At 42.2% G+C, this 22481-nt stretch overlaps 1 protein-coding gene across 4 annotated transcripts in view; it reads left to right on the top strand.

Moving 5' to 3' along the window:
• The window catches only part of LOC137379508 (voltage-gated potassium channel KCNC2-like), a 171442-nt gene extending 150900 nt beyond the window's left edge, over positions 1-20542 (top strand). The window contains exons 2-4 of one of the 4 annotated variants that reach the window (XM_068050437.1): positions 14034-14964; positions 17847-18011; positions 19568-20542. In XM_068050437.1, the coding sequence (XP_067906538.1) occupies positions 14034-14964; positions 17847-18011; positions 19568-19629 (1158 nt within the window). In that variant the 3' untranslated portion in view covers positions 19630-20542. Of the gene's footprint in view, positions 1-14033; positions 14965-17816; positions 18012-18825; positions 19501-19567 lie in introns of those variants that run through there. The other 3 variants (XM_068050434.1, XM_068050433.1, XM_068050435.1) reach the window with 3 other exon arrangements.
• The last annotated feature ends 1939 nt before the right edge of the window (positions 20543-22481 follow it).

The raw sequence follows: 22481 nt of genomic DNA, 5'->3' as shown, positions 1-22481 counted from the left end.
TAAACTTCACTGTTAATGATGTTTGCAACCTCTGTTATGCTCCATGTTAGGGTGCATCTAGACTTGGAGCAAGACATTTAGCCTCTGATGGGGGTGAGCATGGAGGTAGCTGGGCACCATAATTTGCCCTGCCAGCCAGCGTGCCAGCTTGCCAGCCCCAGGCCACTTTCCCAGAGGGGAGGATGGGGTGGCAACAGGGCTACTCTACCCCCCCTCCCTGACCTGTAATCAGCAGGTAGCCAATTAACAGGAATGAAAGGCCAATTAAGGCTCCTTAAAGGCCTATTAATGCTGATAGTCAGAGGTCAACTGGAATTTTTCATTCGGCCTCAGGGCCCCCCAAAGCATTGAGGAGTAGGCCAGCTGCCTGGAGGCAGCCTGCCAGTGGCAGACTGGGGGACCAGTACTCCAGGCAGGCTTTCAGGCCCTCTCCACCTGCCTGGCCACAGTTGCAAACATAGGCTGCCCCATGGTGAGGTTTCCCCTCCACAATAGTGGTCCAGTTGCTGAATCTATTTTTTATTTAAAAGCTGGAGAGAGGGTGCCTCCATGTGAAAATACGAATTAGGAGCATGAGTAGGCCACTTGGCCCCTCGAGCCTGCTCTGCCATTCAACAAGATCATGGCTGACCGGATTTGTAACCTCAACTCTACATTCCCACCTGCCCCTGATAACCTTTCACCCCCTTGCTTATCAAGAATCTATCTACCTCTGCCCTAAAAATATTCAAAGACTCTGCTTCCACCATCTTTTGAAGAAGAGAGTTCCAAAGACTCACGACCCTCTGAGATAAAAAAATTCTCCTCATCTCTATCATAAATGGGTGACCTCTTATTTTTAAACAGTGACCCCGAGTTCTAGATTCTCCCACAAGAGAAACAGCCTTTCCTGTCAAGACCCCTCAGGATCTTATATGTTTCAATCACGTCGCCTTTTACTCTTCTAAACTCCAGCAGATACAAGCCTAGCCTGTCCAACTTTTAGCTGTATAATATGCTAGTTAGGCCACAACTGGAGTATTGTGTACAGTTCTGGACGCCACACTATAGGAAGGATGTGATTGCACTGGAGAGGGTGCAGAGGAGATTCACCAGGATGTTGCCTGGGCTGGAGCATTTCAGCTAAGAGAGACTGAAAAGGCTAGGGTTGTTTTCCTTAGAGCAGAGAAGGCTGAGGAGAGATATGCGGCACAGTGGCGCAGTGGTTAGCACCGCAGCCTCACAGCTCCAGGGACCCGGGTTCGATTCCGGGTACTGCCTGTGTGGAGTTTGCAAGTTCTCCCTGTGTCTGCGTGGGTTTTCTCCGGGTGCTCCGGTTTCCTCCCACAAGCCAAAAGACTTGCAGGTTGATAGGTAAATTGGCCATTATAAATTGTCACTAGTATAGGTAGGTGGTAGGGAAATATAGGGACAGGTGGGGATGTTGGGTAGGAATATGGGATTAGTGCAGGATTAGTATAAATGGGTGGTTGATGTTCGGCACAGACTCGGTGGGCCGAAGGGCCTGTTTCAGTGCTGTATCTCTAATCTAATCTAATCATGATTGAGGTATACAAAATTATGAGGGGCATTGATAGGTTATATAGGAAGAAACATTTTCGCTTAGCGGAGGGGTCAATAACCAGGGTGCATAGATTTAAGGTAAGGGGCAGGAGATTTAGAGGGGATTTGAGGAAAAAAAATTTCACCCAGAGGGTGGTTGGAATCTGGAATGCACAGCCTGAAGAGGTGGCAGAGGCAGGAACCCTCACAATATTTAAGAAGTATTTAGATGAGCACTTGAAATGCCATAGCATACAAAGCTACGGGCCAAGTGCTGGAAAATGGGATTAGAATAGTTAGGTGCTTGATAGCCAGCACAGACACAATGGGCCGAAGGGCCTGTTTCTGTGCTGTATAACTCTATGACTCTAGCTTTTCTTCATAAGACAACCGCCCATTCCAGGTATTAATCTATTAAACCTTCTCTGAACTGCTTTCAATGCATTTACGTCCTTAAATAAGGAGACCGATACTGCACACACTACTCCAGATGTGATCTCACCAATGCCCTGTATAACTGAGTCATAACCTCCCTACTTTTGTATTCAATTCCCCTCACTATAAATGATAACATTCTATTAACTTTCCTAATGACGTACTGTACCTGTATTCTAACCTTTTGTGATTCATGCACTAGGACATCCAGATCTCTCTGCATCTCAGAGCTCTGCAATCTCTCACCATTTAGATAATATGCTTTTTTATTCTTCTTACCAAAATGGACAATTTCACATTTTCCCACATTATACTCCATTTTCCAGATCTTTGCCACACACTTAACCTGTCTATATCCCTGTGTAGCCTCCATATAAAGGCCTGCTCAGGTCAGGGAAAAAAAAACCTGACCCGAACCCGACCCGACCACCGGAATGTTCACTTTACCTGCCTTGCAATTCCGAATCTGCAGGAAGCTGCAGCATGAGCACAATGATGTCATAGAGACGCTCACTCGCTCACTGTGCAGACTCAGAGTTTCCCTCCTTGACGTCCCGGACTCCCAGCTCAGGTAGGCTTTTCAACTTTTGACACTTACCAAACTCGACTTCCCAGCAGAGCACTACTTACTGTGTGTGTCCAACCTGGACCTGGCCCAAGCCCGAGCCGGACACGGCCCGACCCGATCCCGAAAGCCGGACCCGAGCCCGAAAGCTGGTCCCAGAAGAGCGACCCGACCCGAACCCGACACATGGTGTGGGGTACAGTCAGGTTTGGGTCGGGTTGCAGGCCTTTACCTCCTTATGTCCTCTTCACAACTTACTTTCCTACCTATCTTTGTGTGCTCAGCAAATTTAGCAACCATATCTTTGGTCCCTCAAACTTGAGGTGCCCACTCTCTGCCTTATGGGAAAGGCAGCCTGCTGCTTCTTCCATGCTGGAGGGCCTCCTATTGACCCTCCAGCTTTGGGAGTCCGCCCTCTGGCCATTAACTGGCCAATTCAGGGAAAATCACTGCTGTGTGATTGTTCCCCACACAGTACGGGTTGTGGCCTCCATTTGACCCCAACGTCAGTGTCTGGACCCAAAACCCAAAATCCTGTTGTTGGTTTTCCTGAGTGCACCCAGGCATTAGGCCACTCATTTGACTTTGTAAAGGACCTAACGTCATTATCAATATGGCGGGCATCACACTTCTGGCTCATAACGAACTTGTGCTTCCTTGCTGCCATATTGACGGCTTGGTAGGTTGCTAAGTTCCTGAGAAACAGGCGCTGTGCATCCGAATTTCCAGGCCACAGGCTTTAGCTATTAACATCCTGGACTGCTGTAACACGGGTAATGGAGCTTCATCCTGCTTTTCAAACATTCTCAGATTCCTCAGGCTATATCTGGCATGCCCAGCTGTCCTGTTAAATCTGTTCATATTTTGTCAATTGCTCCAAAATTTCTAGCTGATTATATCTTTCATATTGTAAAGTAATTGACAGGTTATATGTAATACAAATTCCTAGTGTTCTGGGTAAAGTCACTTAATGATTCTTTTTTGTTGATTTCTCTCATAAACTCCATCTCTAGAATATTTATGTTACAACCAGCCCTTTCCTTCCAGCTGCAGAGCTAATTATAGCCCCCCTGAGAATTTCCCAGATGGCAACATCTGATTGCACAAATTGGTAGACAGCAATCCTCTAATTTCCTTTTAGATTATCTTGGTGTTTTTTTTTTTCGTTTTTTTATCAGAGAGTTATTACTCGTTCTCCATTACAGGGTTTTATTGTGCGATTTTTTTTGTGAGGGAGTGAGGGGGTGTGTCGTTTTAGAGTTTGGTCTGAAATCAATATAATTTCAAAAGTACTTTCTGTTATTGTGAGATCCCAGCAGAAAGTCCAAAAAGCATTTGAGGAAGTTCCTTATGAGGGGCTATTAGTTCAGCTCAAAGCAATGCGGATTCAATATGACACTTGAGAAAGGATCAGGAATTGTCTAAAGGGAAAGAAACAGCATATACTTTATGGGACAGGATGTCAGAAATGCTCCATCCATCAATATCGGCGACCACGCTCTGGAAGTGGTTCAAGAGTTCACCTACCTAGACTCAACTATCACCAGTAACCTGTCTCTCAATGCAGAAATAAACAAGCACATGTTATGTCCAGACTGGCCAAGAGAGTGTGGGAAAATGGCGCACTGACACAGAACACAAAAGTCAGAGTGTATTAAGCCTAGGTCCTCAGTACCTTGCTCTACGGCAGCGAGGCCTGGACAACGTATGTCAGCCAAGAGCGACGTCTCAATTCATTCCATCTTCGCTGCCTCCGGAGAATCTTTGGCATCAGGTGGCAGGACCGTATCTCCAACACAGAAGTCCTCGAGGCGGCCAACATCCCCAGCTTATACACACTACTGAGCCAGCGGCGCTTGAGATGGCTTGGCCGTGTGAGCCGCATGGAAGATGGCAGGATCCCCAAGGACACATTGTACAGTGTGCTCGCCATTGGTATCAGACCCATCGGCCGTCCATGTCTCCACTTTAAAGACGTCTGCAAACGCGACATAAAGTCCTGTGACATTGATCACAAGTCGTGGGAGTCAGTTGCCAGCGATCGCCAGAGCTGGCGGGCAGCCATAAAGGCGGGGCTAAAGTGTGGCTAGTCGAAGAGACTTAGCAGTTGGCAGGAAAAAAGACAGAAGCGCAAGGGGAGAGCCAACTGTGTAACAGCCCCGACAACCAATTTTATCTGTAGCACCTGTGGAAGAGTCTGTCACTCTAGTATTGGCCTTTATAGCCACTCCAGGCACTGCTTCCCAAACCACTGACCACCTCCAGGCACATACCCATTGTCTCTCGAGACAAGGAGGCCAAAGAAGAAGAAGATACTTGTTTAGAGGTGTTACGGCAGGTCACTTGAAGCAGTGAGTAGAGTACTCCTACTGTTTCTAATTTACATTAACGACTTGGATTCTGAAACTATTTGCAGTTGCCATCAAGCTCAATGAACATTTGTTTCTGTGGAGACAGCTAGAGACTTAAAAACTGAGCTAGACAATATATCCTCAACTCACAGGACTAAAATAGATTATCCAAAATATGACTGAACAATGGTAAATGAAACATAATATGAACAACAGTAAAGTACTGCATATTAATTTTTGTTCTTCATGATAGTGTCAAAATATAAGAGGTTGAAAGTGATGTAGATGTTTTAATGGTTTCAGTGCTCAACACATCCAATCATGGAAAAGCAGCATCAGCAAAGCAATTAGAATGCTGAATTAGAAGGCCAGAAGAGTAGAGAGGACAAGTCATAAGAAGTTAGGCCCAAACTGAATAGTGATATGGTGTATCACACCTTGCATGTTCTGTTCCATTCTGGCCATTAAGACGCACAATGTGGAGGAATTTCAGAGAATTTCTACAGGACTGATACCTAGGATTTTGAGGCCACACCAGGGCCTGGAACGGAGGCAGCAGGTGCTAAAAATAGCACTGCTGGCCTGCAGACTAGTTTTCCGGCTCCATCCCATTCTTGGGCCATTTTCCCATAGACGGGTTGGGGATGGGGAGGGGTGCAGGGCCACCCGCCCGTACGTGGCAGGTAGCTGATCAGCCTCGTTAAGATCTATTTAAGGCCAATTGAAGAAGGCTGACTGAGATTTTCCAATCGGTCTCCAGGTTCCCACAGGCAGGGGTCCAGTGCTCCAGGCCGGCCTAGAGGTTCTCCCTGCCTATCTGGGTGCTGCAGCAGTCACAGGTCGCCCTGTTAGAGGGGCTCCCCACCCCCCACCCACCCCGCCCCACCCCACCCCATGGTGGTAGCCTGGCTGTAAAAACAACTTTTCATTTAATCTTTTAAAAAGCTTGGAGAGAGGGCACCTCCAATTTGGGGCACCCTGTCCTTCACTTACCTTCCACTGCAACCTACATGGCGAGCCCACCCTCTGGCCTTTTATTGGCCACTCCAGAAAAAAGCACAGTGAAAGACTGTTTCCTGTGCGAGCTTTTGACCCACATTTGAGCCTGAAGGCGGGCTTTCGAAGCCCACAGGGAAAATCCTACCTGTTGTCTTTTGGATAAACTAATAAACTAAGGCCCCAGCTGCACCTTCAGATGGATATAGAAGATCCTCTAAAGAAAAGCAGAAGAGCTGTTCTGGCATTCCGGCCAACATATATTCCTCAACTATCACCACTAAAGCAGACTAACCAGTCACTTATTTCACTGCTGTGCTCAGAATAGCTGCCATATTGTTCTTCCGAGGTATTTCAGTGGCTCTGAAATGCTTTGGAACATCCAAAGCGACTATGTAAATGAAATCTTTTGCTTCAGTTTTGAAAGGAAATGGACTGAGAAGCAATCTTACAGAGATAGCAAATAATAAAGAAAAATGTAGATTCAGAAAATGCCTTCAAACTAACCATAACCTCTGATATGGCTTTGGAAACACAATGGGGAGAATTTTATGCTCTTTCCCGTGTTGGGTTTGGAGGCAGGGAGAGCATAAAATCTGGTGGCGGGGGCGCGGGTTCCCCCATCATCCCACTTCTGCCAAAATTTAGTCCAGGGCGGGAAGGCCTGTGAACAGTCTTCCCACCCCACCAACAATTGAGGCCCTTAACTGGTCAACTAACCCCCATTTAAGGGCCTCGTCTCGCCGCAGCCACAATTAGCTGTGCAGCGGGCAGCTCTATTGCCGTAAGGGAAGCACAGCACAGAAAACAGTACGGGCTTCCCGGTGCCGGAGTGGGGGGGGTGGAGGATTCCCTCATTAAAAGGCACTTAGTGCCTGGCCGAAGGATCCAGAATTGGGAAGGGGGGGTGCGGCCACTGAGGGCCACCAACCCTGCCCTTGATGCCGACCCCCCTCACCCCACTCCTCTACAACCTGGACCCCACAAGACCCCTCCCACCTGATCTACCTGAGGCCTGATTCCAGCACGCTCCCTCAGCCTCCGATAGGTACACTTGCAGCAGCAGCCACCACCTCCGCAGTGGTGCTGTAGCTGCCAGTCTCTGATTGGCCGGCAGCTCTGTAAGGGCAGGACTTCCGGAGCCGGGATCCTTGATCCCATGGAAGGCCCACCGCTGTCCAGTTAAGTGCCTGATTGGCACTAAATTCAGTGGACCTTCCGTAGAAGAGGCAACACGAGATCCCTGCCACTAAGATAAAATTTCCCCCAATCTGTTTTTATGCTCCTTTTATTAGGCGGCTTTTAATTCTTCAGCTACATAATTGTCCTATTTTGCCACAGAAATGAATCATGGTCCCAATTTGCTGCCAGCCATGGCTCAGTGGTAGCATTCTTACTTCTGAGTCAGAAAGTTGAGGGTTCAAGTCCCATTCCAGAGATTTGAACACAGAAGTCTGGGCTGTTACTCCACTGCAGCACTGAGGGAATGCTGTCATGTTGGAGGTGCTGTCTTGTGGATGCAACATTATACCGAGGTCCTGTCTGTGCTCTCAGGTTGACATAAAAGATCGCATGGTACGACCTCAAAGAAGAGTAGGGGAGTTTTCCCTAATTTTTTGGCCAATATCTATCCTTCAGCCAACATCACTGAAACAGATTGGCTGTAAAATTCGGTTGCATAGGGCTCATATTTTCGGTGCTACTGGTGCTGTTTCAGGGCTAAAATGGCAGCTGTGCCATATGTGCACATCCCTGGAGCGGGGTGCACCAGAAGTCATTTTGGGTTGGTCATTAACCCCGGCAGTGGGAGCAGGTACCAGAAGAATGCACAGTAGGCAGATTATGCCGTCAGTCAGTGTATAATGCTGATTTGATTCTAGTGGTGCCATTTTCGACCCGAATGTTCAGCTAACACTCTTTTTTAACCTCACACAGCTGAATTTACATTCAGGGCCTCCCAACAGTGCTATTTAAAGGGATCATCCCCCACTTTCAGGTTAGTTGCTGATTGATTTCTACTGGCTGTTGCTGAGTTAGTGAAAGTGTTTGGAGTTTTGTACTACTGTTTAAAGTTGGTGAAGTATACAGGGAGTGGTGTGACACATGGTGAAGACCTTGGTTCTCATTTCAAGGGCTACTTGCTCCCAGTTATGGGTGCAGTAGTTTCTATCTCATGGCCTACAGCATAATGAAGAATGAGCAGAGGTGACACAGTGGAGGGCAAGCTGCTTAAAAAGGGAGGAAGATAAGGGGGAGAAAAGTTCTTAGTAGGAGGCCTTATCCACTCAGCGTCTTCAGGTAGCATTTCTCTTATCTCTACCTCAGCGAGGAACAGTGTGTGCACTGTCTCCGTTTTATGATGGAGTGGCCCAGGGAAATCTGTAACCTGTTGCAGGCAGACCTGAAGCCTCAGAGCAGGGTGAGGACAGCATTGCCAATGGCTGTGAAGATTACCATGGCCATGAACTTCTTCGCTACAGGCGCTTTCCAGGCTGGAGATGCATTCACTGATCTTGAACATTCATGTGAGGTCATTGAACTCTTTATGGCACTGCATTCAGATCCTTGGGGCTACACTGCTGACATTGACCATAACAGCTATCTGCTCCCAGTGCCTTCACAGTGTCTGTCTGGAGGGCCTCCTGTGGATAGAACGCATCTCTCCTTTTGCCCACCTCCTGCACCAAGGCCTCCAGTGCTACGCCAGAAAGTCTTGGAGCCCGCTCTCTGCCATGTTGTGCCATTTTTTAGTGTTCTTCCTACTCGGACCATCTTCCCCAGCCACTTCCAGCATCTGCTCCAGTCAAAATACACCTCCCCTTTTAAAGGTGCAGGCTGAATTGAAGTGGAGCTCGCCTTTCATGATTTTATGCCCCCTGCTGAGGCGTGCAGCCACTCAGTAGCACACTTCACGCTGGCTGCACTCTACAATCATGATAATGACCAGGCAGCACCATGATTGCATACTGCCTGCCAGTTTATCGTGCGAAGTGATCCTCGTGATGTTTTCGGGCCTTATCGAATTTCACTGCCATTAGCTGATCATTATCGCATTGCTAGCTCTGGGAATTTGTTGTGCTTAAAACTGACTACTGTGTTTCCTACATTACAATAGTGACCTCACTTCAAAAGTACTCCATTGGCTGTAACTTTGGGATATCCTGAAGTCATGGAAGGCACTATATAAAGCCAAGTCTTTATTTTATTTTCATTCTTTTTGATACACTGAATACATTATAACCCTGGTACGTTGCAGTCACCCTTTTCTGCTTTTCCTACAAAGATGTAGTGTAGTCACCACCTTGGTTTAAAACAAAATTGGTTGCACATTTGATGTATCAATAAAAGCTAAATTTCTGAATAATTCTAACCAATATGTAACTGTAGAAAGACACAAATCTTCTGCCTTGAATTGCCAATTCTTCAACTATAAAATGTTCCCTGCACTGCAGATTAGCATATCCTGCCTACTTATACACACAATTGTGCAATAAGTAAAATGCATCATGGAAAAACTCCTCCCCACCACCTCCAACACACCTCCCCGCCCCCCCCCCCTCCCCCATCTCTTTGTCCTGGCAACACTAACACCTTTACAAAACCAGTGGGAGCAAAGACATTCTTCATCATCTTGTCCCTGGTCATGGCCTGGTTGACTTCTCTTACCTGCAAGTTCTTTATCTGTGAATTGGTCTTTCCATTTAAGCCTGCAGAGGACACCAGGCTGCCCACCCCCATCCCCAATCAACAACAATCATTTCCTCCACTGTCCAGAAACTCCCCCTGTTGTTGCCATTGTATCTAAGGGATCACCCTACAAATGAATTTAAAATTACTGAAATAATCTTACCAACATATTGGTCCTTGTGCCTTCTGCACCTTCTGGGAAACTCAGTTGTTTAGAGTTATTTAATCTGGAGCAAGTTGCCTGATCACTATTTTTAAATTCAGTGGTTTCAACATTTTTCTTTCAAATTTTCATCTCTTCATGTTCTTGTCAGAAACACAATTTCCTGCTTCGTAATCACCCGATGGCATTTTTGGATTTTTAGTATGCGGTAATGTTTCATTCAATTTAGCTGCAGTCATTTGCTTCAATGATAGTGCGTCTTGTTCCACGATTTTCCCTTTAAACTTCATCTTGTTTTTTCTAAGTAGGCTGGCAATGACTACAAACTTGCTTCAGGCTGCATTTTCTACATGGATCATTTTTCCTCATTTTTGTCAAATGTCCTTCAGACTCTCAGATAAATAACATTTTTCTACTTGTAGAGCACATTTCTATTCAGCTCCTAATGTCAGGGATTTTGATAAAATGCTCAGTTTGCCCTTGGAGTTCTGAATAGCAGCACGATTTTCATGTCATGGTATAAATAGTTAATAACGGGTGCAAATCCTGCTAGAATGGTAATGTAACAATAACACTCAATCTTTGTGGGTCAGGCCACTTACAAAATTTATCATAGCTGCAGGTGCAATTTTGGACGTGTGCACGGAGCACACTTAAGGTCAGTTTTAACTAATCAAAACCACGTAAACAGGGCAGTAAAAGGCCTCAAAATGGGGTTAGTAGATTTGGTGTTCCATTCATGCGGTGCTTTGGCAGCTGCCATTTTGAAAGGGGCCTACCCCTGGGCGATCACAGCTAGTGCCTGAAACAGGCAGTAAGGATTTTACCAATGCAAATCAGAGTCCTAATGATATAGTTAAGTTCTCGATTGCAGTTTTTAGGGACACTTGGATGGAAAGTGAGCCATCTGTCCTGGTGCTGACTGGCCTAAGCAGAAGTCGAGGAATGGTCACAAAAATTTATATTTTTGTGGAGTTGGAAGGAACAGGTATGCTCCTCCTAACTTCACAAAAGTACGACAGGCCAGTGCTCTCCCAGGCTCACCAACTTTGACCAGGCCTCCCCCACCCTCCCAGGACCTACCTGCAACTATTACCAGCTTCCAACATGACAGACATTCCTGCGGCCTAACACTGCCCATTTGGCATTTGCAGCTCGCCAGTCAGATTCAAATGAGGCCCTGGCCAGGGCACGCCACTGATCAGTCATCCAGAAGTTAAAATACATCAATAGTGGTGGGAACATAAAACTGCATTTAAGTGAAATTTAAACAAATGCAAGCATTTTAACAAAAATGGCAGAATTGTAAGAAAATATTTTAACAACCTTTAGAAAAGGCTCAATAGACATCTCGCTACTTTTGCCAAGGTTAATGGAAAAAGAATGAAGAAATGATAGCAAAAAGTGCAGAGAAAGGATATGCAGATAGATGTAACAGAGCATCCCAGCATCCAACCCCTTGTTTGATGGCTACTGAAGTGAGGTGGTGGTTATGAGGAGAATGGGAGGATGGGGTCCTGTTTATCACTCCTGGGCATCATCCCCATTGTTAGTTTTGGAACATGCCCAAATATTGACTGTTACTGTCACTGGTCGTGCCAGCCCTATGCTGCATCTTAGCTGCAGCTATAATTTTCAACAGTTGTCTATACTCTGCATCTGCCTCTCTGCTGGCATGGACTATGTGAAGGCAGTTCGCCATGTTTATTGTCAGATAGGTACTCTAATAATTGTAGATGTGGTCAGTAACATTGTGATGGATTCAACCAATCAAACGGTATTGCTGATGGATATCCGTCATATGCTTTACTTCATGCAGTACCACTGGGATTAAGCAATTCCAAAATACTAGTCAGCATTATAGTTAGCTAGATCTTCATATATATTATTTGCACCATTGCACCCGCCCTCCCAACTTCCTTTGGGAATAGGACTAATGATTTACCAAAACAAGGTATAAGCCCATCTGTTTTGACATGAAATAATGAGCATACTGTCAAATGGGCACAAAATACCTCTGATGAAAATAAAACCAGCTCAGGTGACTGACTAAACTTTGTTTAATGTTTCTAAACACAAGCCTAGAGGAGGGCAGTGTTGCAGGTTTCCTCAAAGTACAGTACTGTGGCTGTATAACTTCCAACTCCCAATCTCATCTCTTTACAGAAAGCGTTTGGGCTCCATTAATGTGTAGCTCATCTGGCACCACTGTTATAAAATCATAAATGTGATTGACTGCTGGTAGCAGTCGTACTCCTCTCTTTTATGAGTCTCAATCGTACCACCATTATTTAAAAGATGAGGCAGGTGAGTGCTCATTGGTTGCACCTTTTAGTCGTGGCTCATGACCCATTTGGGACTGCGACAAGCAAGAGCTGAGGAGCAATATAATAATACTTATCTAACAGGAGCGTGATTGAGTAGACTATCAGAATATTGAAACAAAGGCTCTGATGCCTTGTCATATAAGGTGGGTGTTACAGTCTAGCTTTTTGGAGGTCTCCAAGATCATACAGAACTTAGTCATCCAAACTGGCATTGCCAAGTGGTAGAAGTAGTCATAAGAAAGTGACAAGGAGCATTTCTACAAATAATTACTTTGATACAGGCTTGTGCTTTTATAAGGATACAGTAGAATGGCTGCTAATACAGACCGGAGTTAATGCAGGGAATTCTGGGTCAATTAGGCTGCCCAAACAGATACCTGTGCCAACCAGAGCAACAAACAATTGAGCTATATACACTACAGAGGAGAATTAACCAACATTTTTGGTTGGAGCTCATTACAGGTATGGGCCAGGCTTTTTCCGGCCCCTGGGAGGCGGGGAGAGTGGTGGGGGGTTGTGGGGGTGGAGGTCCTGGGAAAATCAGGGGGAGCTGCATCAGATCGGCTCCCCAATGCAGTCCAGCCATCGGGGCATTTTACCGATGGTGGGACCGGAAGCGGAGAAGCTGCCCACTCCAAGGAGGTAGGCAGCCAATTTCCATAATCAAAGGCCCAATTAGGGGCCATTTTACGATGGCATCGGCACAATTCCACCCCCCCCCCCCCTCCCCCAACCTCTTGTGGGGAGGCTGCCAGCTAAACAGAGGCAGCCTCCCAGCGGCAGCCCAGTAGGGAGAAGGCAGGGAAGGCAGCCCTCATGACCCCAACTATTTCCTGGAAGGGGTTTCCCCTCTGACACTGGGCCCCATGATTTGTTTTATTTTTGTTTTTAGTTACCTGCTGTAGACCCCAGGTTGTTGAATTCCTCTCCCAGTGGCGCTGCTGAGTCTTCAGAGCTGCCCACTCTCTGATTGGGTCGGCAGCATCAGGAGCCTGGCCATCGTCCTTAATTGGAAGGGGGGAACTCGCAAGTGGCCAGTTAGGAGGCCGCCTATGGTAAAATTGCTGAGTAGGTCCCGCTGCCAACAAGTGCGGGCTTGTGACCTACTTTTTACTCTAACATCGGGGTCCCGACTCTTCTCATAAAATTCAGCCCCATGGTTAACAGTTTAGCAATTAGCTCAGCAGCATTGTAATAGGAGCATTTGTATTGGCAGCAAGGTTGCATGCTACTTGTAAAATAACTGATATCACAGACAGCGTATTGAGTAAAGTTCCCCAGACCTTGTTTTCAGTATACTTCAATAATAAATAAGCATTCTTCTTATACACATGATCATTTGCGATTATTTTGTTGATCTAATCCATTGTCTACACATTCCCTTTGCAGCTCTCAAAATTTGTATAGATATCATTTTCTTTCAGATAATAGTCATTTCTGCAATTTTCTAATGTTTCAGCAACACAAAAGGCATCAGTAAAATAGGTTATGAGAAACCACATTTCCTTTGAATGCTGATAGATTATGAAAGGTCTTTAGATGCTGGATGCATGAATGCAAATGGTAATGTAAAAATTGTTAAGATGCAATTGAACAATAGTAATGCAGTTTGTAAATACTGTACTGTAAAATTGAGGCTGTGATTGAAGAGTGGTTATGCATGATTACATCAGTCATCTACAGTAATGCATTCTCAGTTTGATAAGAAAATATATGCACCAATATATTACTTGTTACTTGTAAAATACAGTGAGAAGGTACATAGTACTAATGGTTTCTTCATCAGCGGGTGCTTTCTGAATATTGTAACGCAATATATTTGTAAGATTAGATGTTAAAAATACTGCCATTACAGACTAAATTAGTGTAAATAATAATTGCCTAATGTTTATAGTTTTAAAACTAAAAAAAGCTTGAAACGATTCTTTAAAATTTAAATAATTGCATTTTTGCTCTTTCTTTTTCAGTTTATTGCCTTTGCCTCTTTATTGTTCATCCTCGTCTCAATCACCACCTTTTGCCTCGAGACGCATGAGGCATTTAACAAGATTGTTAACAAAACAGAACATGTAATAAACGGGAATTCATCTCAATTAGTCCAACACCTTGAGATTGAAACAGACCCAGCATTGACATATATTGAAGGTGTATGTGTAGTATGGTTTACTATTGAATTTTTAGTTCGAATTATATTCTGCCCTGACAAACTTGAATTCATCAAAAATCTTCTAAATATTATTGACTTTGTTGCAATTTTACCCTTTTACTTGGAGGTGGGACTCCGTGGACTTTCCTCAAAGGCTGCGAAAGACGTGCTGGGCTTCCTCAGGGTGGTAAGGTTTGTCAGAATTTTGCGAATCTTCAAGCTAACCCGTCACTTCGTGGGACTAAGAGTGCTTGGACACACTCTCCGTGCTAGCACTAATGAATTTCTACTGTTAATCATTTTCTTGGCTCTGGGTGTGTTGATATTTGCTACAATGATTTATTATGCTGAGAGAATAGGAGCGAACCCAAATGATCCGACAGCCAGTCACCACACCAAGTTCAAAAATATCCCTATTGGATTCTGGTGGGCAGTCGTCACTATGACAACACTTGGATATGGAGACATGTACCCTGAGACTTGGTCGGGCATGTTAGTAGGAGCGCTGTGTGCCCTTGCAGGCGTGCTTACAATAGCAATGCCTGTACCTGTTATTGTCAATAATTTTGGAATGTACTATTCACTGGCTATGGCAAAACAGAAGCTTCCAAGAAAGAGAAAGAAGCACATCTCTCAAGTTCCTCAAGCAGGGTCTCCAACATACTGCAAAACTGATCTAAATACACCTTGCAACAGCACTCAGAGCGATGTATGTCCTTTTGGGAAAGATAAGCTGGAGTGCAACAGAACAGGTAAGACAAAGCTGCAGTGAATGGGAAATACATTCCTGGTAAGCTCTGGAAGTAGACCAGTCCACTCATTGTAGTGGAAAAGTGACTATAGTGTACAGCCAGTCAATTTAAAAAGTTACATTGTCTAACTTTTTAACCTCAGCCATGAACAAGGCAAGATGCATGGGCCTGCGCAATAGAATTATTATAAAATAAACTCACTTGATCATTTCAAGCCCAATTAAAGCTTTCTAACGGAAATATCCAAGTGATGAGCAACACTTATCTTTCACAAGAAACCCTATGAAAAAAAAATAGATTTTATAGCATTGAATCAGGATTTGACTTAATGTTACGTTTTAGTAATTTCTCCATTTATCAGATACTCATCTCAAAAAATGAAAACCAGGCTTAATACTAATATGCGGGTGGGGTGAGCACATGGTTGTTGCTGGGGAGAGGTGATTTCATCTGTCGTCCACTTGTTTCTCACTTGCAAAGTGGGAAACTAGAAAAAGTGGATAAGAGGTCAGATACTTTGGGTGCCTCATTGATACCCAAGGCCTGCTTGATGCAATTTGCACATGTTTCGAGTGGGAGACTGCTCAATTATCTAAATTGGGGTCCTACACCAGTTGTAGGGCCTCAGTTTCCATTTTCAGGTACAATGGATGAAGTGTGCGCTGCGCATCCTCTGCTTATTTATGCCAGGCGTTGGGAGGCCCTTTCAGTGGGCCCCTAGAGGGACTACTGAAGGCTGCTCAAGAAGTGTCCAAGTAAAGTTTTATTGCTTATTTTTGAGAGGTCAGGAGGTGCATGTCGTTCCTGTTTCACACCTGCAGTTCACTGCTGGCTTTGACCAGTCAGTACAACCATTCTGCCAATTTCATGCCCTTTTCAGGCAGACGTTAGAGATTGCCCATGGTGTGCCTTGCAGTAGAATATGTAGCTATACCTCTAATGAGTTTTTAAAGATTTCTTTGTCATTAAAGAAGTGCAGCTTCACCATTTTGTGAAGTTCTTTTTTTCCGTAGCACCTCTTTCTGCAGGCTGCAAACTTGTTTACGAGATTGAAATTCCATTGTCCAATGTTAATGAAACATGTGTAAGTGCATTCATCTTCAATTTCTCTGACAAGTATTTTAACAAAAGCATTCACCCATTTCAAATTAACAGGTCGAAAATTAAAGTAGCAAACAAAGAAATGTCAGGAGAGCATTGTTACTTATACACATAGCAGTGATGATTGTAACTAGTTGCATTTGGTGTTCATGGGGTAATAATAGCCTCAAAGTGGAGCTGGTAGCCTTACTGCCCCATTAACCCCAGTAATGTCGCCAGTGCCATTCTGAAAGGGCTTACCGCTGGGCACCATTTTGCACCTGCCTGTTTTAGCCAGTAGCCCTCTTTTAATAGGCAAATTGGAGTCTGAGAGCCAAAGAGGCCCAACAAAGGTAAGTTTGAAATTATTCATGTGGGGCCCAGACCGTCCCTACTGCACGATCGTGATAAACTGATAACTGTTTACTGCTCTAAGAGATGACCCAACAGTTGTGCAACTTACTCCTTCGAAACGTTACACTAGTATTAAGGTTAGTTCTGAACTCTAGAATATCATCAGCTTCAAAATAACAACAACTGGGTCTAGTCAGCAGTGCCTGAAAAATGGGGGGTAAAATTCATCTTGGGTAGAAGCACAAAATTGGCATTAGTGAATTGGCATGGCATTGAAAGGAAAATTGGGTGGAATGACAAACGGGCTTCCAATTTGTTATTGCTCACTTTGCACAACCGCCAAAACTAATCTGATCTCTCTTAAGTTTATTTGGAAATCTTACAGCAGATTTTCCTGTTTGGCATAAATGATCACCTGAATGCAGGACATAGAGGGATATCTGCTCGGGAGGATTCCATGCACATTTGGAGACTGTCTGACTTTCCATCTATTTAAGCTAATGGCTAGACTCCATTACATGAGCTTTCTTAATGCTCTGTGCCCAGTCAATCCTTTATGCTTATGTACAAGAAGAAAAGTGGCCCTCCAGTTCTATGTGAAATGCTGTATAAGCTATCAAGAATCCATGGGAATTTTGAGTTCTTCTTGTTCAGTGGAGGATTGCTTACATTTGATTTAAAGTGCAACTAAAAATTAAATACAACCTATAAAACAAATGCAAGAGTGATATAAACCCACAGCACAGATGTTACATTATATTGCAATAAATATATTTTCGCATTGTATTTACATGGAAGCCTCAGCAACAATTTTTTATGTTTTAACTGTACATTTTCAACTAAACTTTAACTTGATTCAAATCTGCCATTTTTAATGTCATCTTAAAATTTCATGAAAATTCTGTACAAACCAGACATTAACGTAATCAGATTCATCATTGAATGAAAGGAGAATGGAACATAACTTGTTTTATTGAATGCCAGATTTTGGTACAATTAAATGAAACCAACATTCTTAGGAGTATGCCTTCTGATTAATAAATATTAGCTTGCTGATTACTGTACTTAAGGATAGTGTTATTTTTCTGTTCATGATGTATTCACATACTTGAGAAGGAATGGTCTATATAATAATCAGTATTTGCAACAATAGTGCATGGTGTCAGTTCTCTCTTTGTGACTACATTGAAATATACTGTATGTGTATATGCATGCTCATTTGGTAACTGTAGGCCGTGATGAATGCTTTATCCTCTTGCCTAATGTGTTTGACATTTTCGCTGCTTTGCCATGCCTCATTAGTTTGTTTATTGATAAGAAATTAGGATTTCAAAAGGCCACATCATCCATAAACTTGCATGTCTCTATTATGAATTCAGATTGTAGACTGTTGTTTTGAACTAGTGGTATGCATTCAGAAACAATAAATAGAATGGTGATGTGAACAGTGTTGTCAGGTGAAGACAGTGCAGGAAGTGACCAGCCACTATCACCTGAAGACAGGCTTCCAAACAGACGGTCTAGCACCAGGGACAAAAACAGAAGAGGGGGAACGTGTTTCTTGCTGACAACAGGTGATTATTCGTGTACTACTGATGGAGGGATCAGGAAAGGTATGCAATTCTACTTAGAAACCTAAAAAGAAGTTTTGACGTTAATTGCATTAACTAATTTCGTAAACGTGCTGCATTTTTCATATCATTCTTTTCTGTGCAGTCATTTTTCTTGTAATGCATTAGCTAATGAACATCCTGGTATACATTTTTAAGTGTACATTTGTGTATGTTTTAAATTTAATCTAATTACAGTCAGTTCTCATACATATAAGTCCATCAATGCCTCAATCAGCACATACATATCTGAATAGTTCACCGTTAGCATTTGACCCATTAGCTGTGTTCTATTACTTGAATTGAATCTTTAAAATAGTACACTATATCTTTAGCCAAACAAATTTTGTTTATCTTATTTGCCTTTACCTCAGTATACTTATGAAGTAAAAATGCAAACTCTAAGTTTCTATTTTCTATACAATGCAGTAATTCCAAAAGCTATTAAATTAAATTTAAGTGCTTATCTGTTTCTGTGTTGACCATATTTTCTCCAGTAGTCAGAATTAACCATATTATAAAAATTACTACCAAAGTATAATGTCCTTTTGACAGTTAGAAATGTATTGTGCTGTATTTATAGCACACTAGTTAATATGTTTGCACAAACTCCTCTCTGCACTATTTTAGCACATTCAATAATGCAGTTTTGCACAGAGGGAGCTACAAACCCCAGATCACTCTTAATGTGACAGTTTATAAACAAACCAGCTTGTCATAAAGAAAAGAGCTTTTGATTGCATTGCATTTTGTAATGTTGTTTTCATGGCTGTTAACTGATGCAAACTGATATCTGTGCATTTTTTTTCCGTAAAAGGATATGAAAAGTCCAGAAGCTTAAACAACATAGCTGGCTTGGCTGGTAATGCTCTAAGACTGTCTCCAGTAGCTTCACCCTACAGTTCACCTTGTCCCTTGAGACGTTCTCGATCTCCCATTCCATCTATATTGTAAACAAGCATAGAATAATTTATTCGTTAACTTCTACCGCATTAGAATATAATTAAGACAGCAGCTTTAAGTGTAGATATTCCAGTAAGATTTAAAACCTGCATGATATAAATATAAATATACTGCATTAGCTGAAGTTTCCGACCTTTGCATTTAATCTTTGCAAAGTAATGCTTCTTGCTTATATGTTAATTTTATTGCATTACCGTTGCAAACTAAGGGCATTTAGAAGATCTGCTTAGCCACTATGTTCAATGACAAGTGTTTTTCAGGGAGATACTGAATACAAACATGTGCTTCCAAATGATATCACTCCATTGGAACTTCATTTCTGTGACTTTGATCCATTTCGAAGATGTCTTGACTTCTGTCTGAGTCCACACAATGTGGCTTGGGTTAAATCATTTGCATGGAACATTCTGTCTCATCGTCTGCAAGCAATGTGCACTTTCTGGGACGTGGATGGCTCTGGATATATGTGTGTATTGCACCATTTGCTGACCAAAGCATTGGCCAACTGTTCTGCATGTTGGGATTTATTACTGTTCTATAGAGCAGATGAATAATGACGTGTATAGAACTGAGTGTTTCCGATTGTTTACATGCAGATAACTGCAAAGATGTTGTCTTTACTGGTTACACGCAAGCAGAGACAAGCGCTCATTCTTAATGGCTTCAGGAAGGCTCAAACATGAAAAGAGGTAACATATCCATCATCTGGGGTAACATTTCAATCCAACAAGAAATGCCTAGCTGGTTTAGCTGAAACCATACTGGACATCTATATTCATGTCTTAATTATCAACTTATATATGTACTTGTTAACTAGATGAGTTACTATGTGTATATAGTTCTATTCCTATAAGCATGATCTGCATGATAATTTCATGTAAAATATGTATCAATGGAAATATACATTTCTGATATTTAGAGATGTACATTGTTCAATTTTGTTAACATCATCAGAAAAGATATTTATTTTAAAGATTTCAGCAATGGATTTAATATAATATTGGTGCTGCTGTTACTTACTGCAGTGTTATACTGATATCAAGGATTTTAGACTTTTGAAAAGGTAAAGGGATTTTAGCCATAATAAGGATTTCTCTGGACAAATGCTGCATATGAAGTGGTGTTAAGCATAGCTTGTCGCAGAAGTGTCATTGGTAAGACTTAAATTGAGTTAAAATATCATTTTACAAATGTAAGTATCCGGAATCAGTTGTCAATGAAGTGAATAAGTGGTAAAGTGGATGAGCTAATTATAAATATCGTGTATATGCGGTATGGGGGTGCTTTGGCTGTTTACTGAGGCAGGATCTAGTTATGCTGAAATCAGTCATTACTGAAACTGTATATAAAACATGTATATCATTGATAATAGCAATGTTTTTCTGTATTAACCCTGTTCCCTGCAATAAGTCTACACTTTAGTGCTATAGACATGTACAAGCACGCAATTACAGGAAACACTGCTGGATAAAATAAAATTTTAAATATCATCTGGCATTTAATCATATCCATCTGGAATTATTTTCTGCCATTTTTGTGAAGTCGTTAATATAAAATATTTTTGTGCAATTTTGTTACAACCTGTTGTTATTGTTCAATATTTTATGTTTGTGAACATATGAACATATTAAACATTTATTTTTTAATTTACTGTATGTTTTTGTGGTCTGTAATGTACATGATCTGGGTACAGTCTGCAAATCCTTCAACTGTTTGTCTCAGATTCATAGTAGTGTTAACGGTAAGATGATGAATGAGAATATGTCATGCCTTGTTAATCACAAACTAACTGAACTGCATAGTCCTATTACTAATAGATGGGACATGGTGGGTCAAAAAGTCTCCTTCTGTGCTGGAACCCTTCTATGAAAAGGGCTTGTTGTTTTCTAGCATCAGATAATAGAAGCTAAAAGAACACCAAATTTGGTAACGGTAATCTTTTTAAAACAAAAAAATTTATCACAGCACCACCAGAATATAAATAGAGGATATACATTAGTGGCCTATTGGATACAATGTTTATCCAGCAAGTAGCCTGAATGATGTATGCATGAAAAACTGCAAGTCAACTATCAGAGGTATTAACAGAAATAAATATAACTTTTTCTTTAGATTAGAATAGTTTCAAAAATAGAAATAAAATTGAGTTAGACTTACCCTGTACTTTGGTGTTGTGGCACTTTACGGTAATGTGACAAGGAAGATGTGATATCTCAAAGCAAGGTAATTGGTTCTGTCACTATTGTGATGGTTGTAACTGCAGAAAACATTGCAGTTGGTTAGTTTAGATCTCATGTTCATTGTTGGCAATGTAGTTGCTGAAGGATTGCTTTTTCAGTGCCTTGATTTTCTCTGACACGATTGAGAGGAAGATAGACACCTGGATTTAAACAGTCAGAATGTTCTATTATCTTCACACGTGGAATGAAAACAGTACAGTGTAATATGTAAGTTATAGAATGAGCTGAGCAATTGAACTCAGATCTAAGTATGACTGTTAGATTATTTTCAAAATACAGGCTCAAAATATCAGCAATAACAGCTTTAGAGAAGGTGCTGGTAACTAGTTTTAATGACTGATTGATTAATCATATTAAAAACTGTGTTGGGAGGTACAATGATCTGGTCTGACTAAGATCAGTTGTTCTCTTTTGATCATGGTAACCTTCCATTGAGTAGCAGAGTATTGACCAAAATACGTTTTGGAACTTTTCACACCATAGTTGTGCTGCGATACAGTGACCTTTTTTTGTCACTTTTAATTTGTTGGGAGTTGGGAATGACACTATCTGAGCCTCACGGTAGCATTATGAAATTTTCCTCAGAGAGGCATTTAAAATAATCCACTTTCCCATGAAATAAATAAAGCCACTTTTCATAATAGCCACTGCGACAACTTTATAGTTACTTTAGATGCATCATTTGTACTGCAGGAACTACAAACACATTCATCCAATCACACAGGAAACCAAGCTGTACAGCACAAGAGATAAAGGATGTTCTACACACAAAATAAACAAATAATAACTGGAGTAACAAGAATGCTGTGAGATGTTCATTTTCACAGATTAGCCATACGTTTGAATTGACTCAGCTTTATGCTGTCATTGTCATTTATAAATTTAATTTCCTTGCAAAATTTTGACACTTCAAAAGCTTGACTGTGATAAGCCAATTGGTCATTTCATATTTTCTGCCCCAGGAAATATTTCCCTGATGAACAGGGAAAGTCAAGTGTTTAAAATAATTATGAGGTGCTGAATTGCCATTAAGGAATGGTTTGCTCAACAAAGTACCAGGGGGGTAATTTAAACTTTCAGTGATAGTTTAAGTAAATGGAAAGGAATTTTGGGAGAGATATATAACAGGCGGCCGATCAGATATCAATCGTTTATTATTTTTACAAAAAGATAAAATTACCACCAGAGAGGTACTCAGAAATCAAAATTAGTGACAAGAAAGTTGGTTCTGATTACTTATCTCTATCCCAGTTAGGAAAACTAACATCCA

Source organism: Heterodontus francisci, chromosome 18 (assembly GCF_036365525.1).
Source record: "Heterodontus francisci isolate sHetFra1 chromosome 18, sHetFra1.hap1, whole genome shotgun sequence".
Classification (NCBI taxonomy): domain Eukaryota; kingdom Metazoa; phylum Chordata; class Chondrichthyes; order Heterodontiformes; family Heterodontidae; genus Heterodontus; species Heterodontus francisci.
The sequence above is the reverse complement of the archived record's forward strand: the minus strand, read 5'-3'. Positions and strand labels throughout refer to the sequence as shown.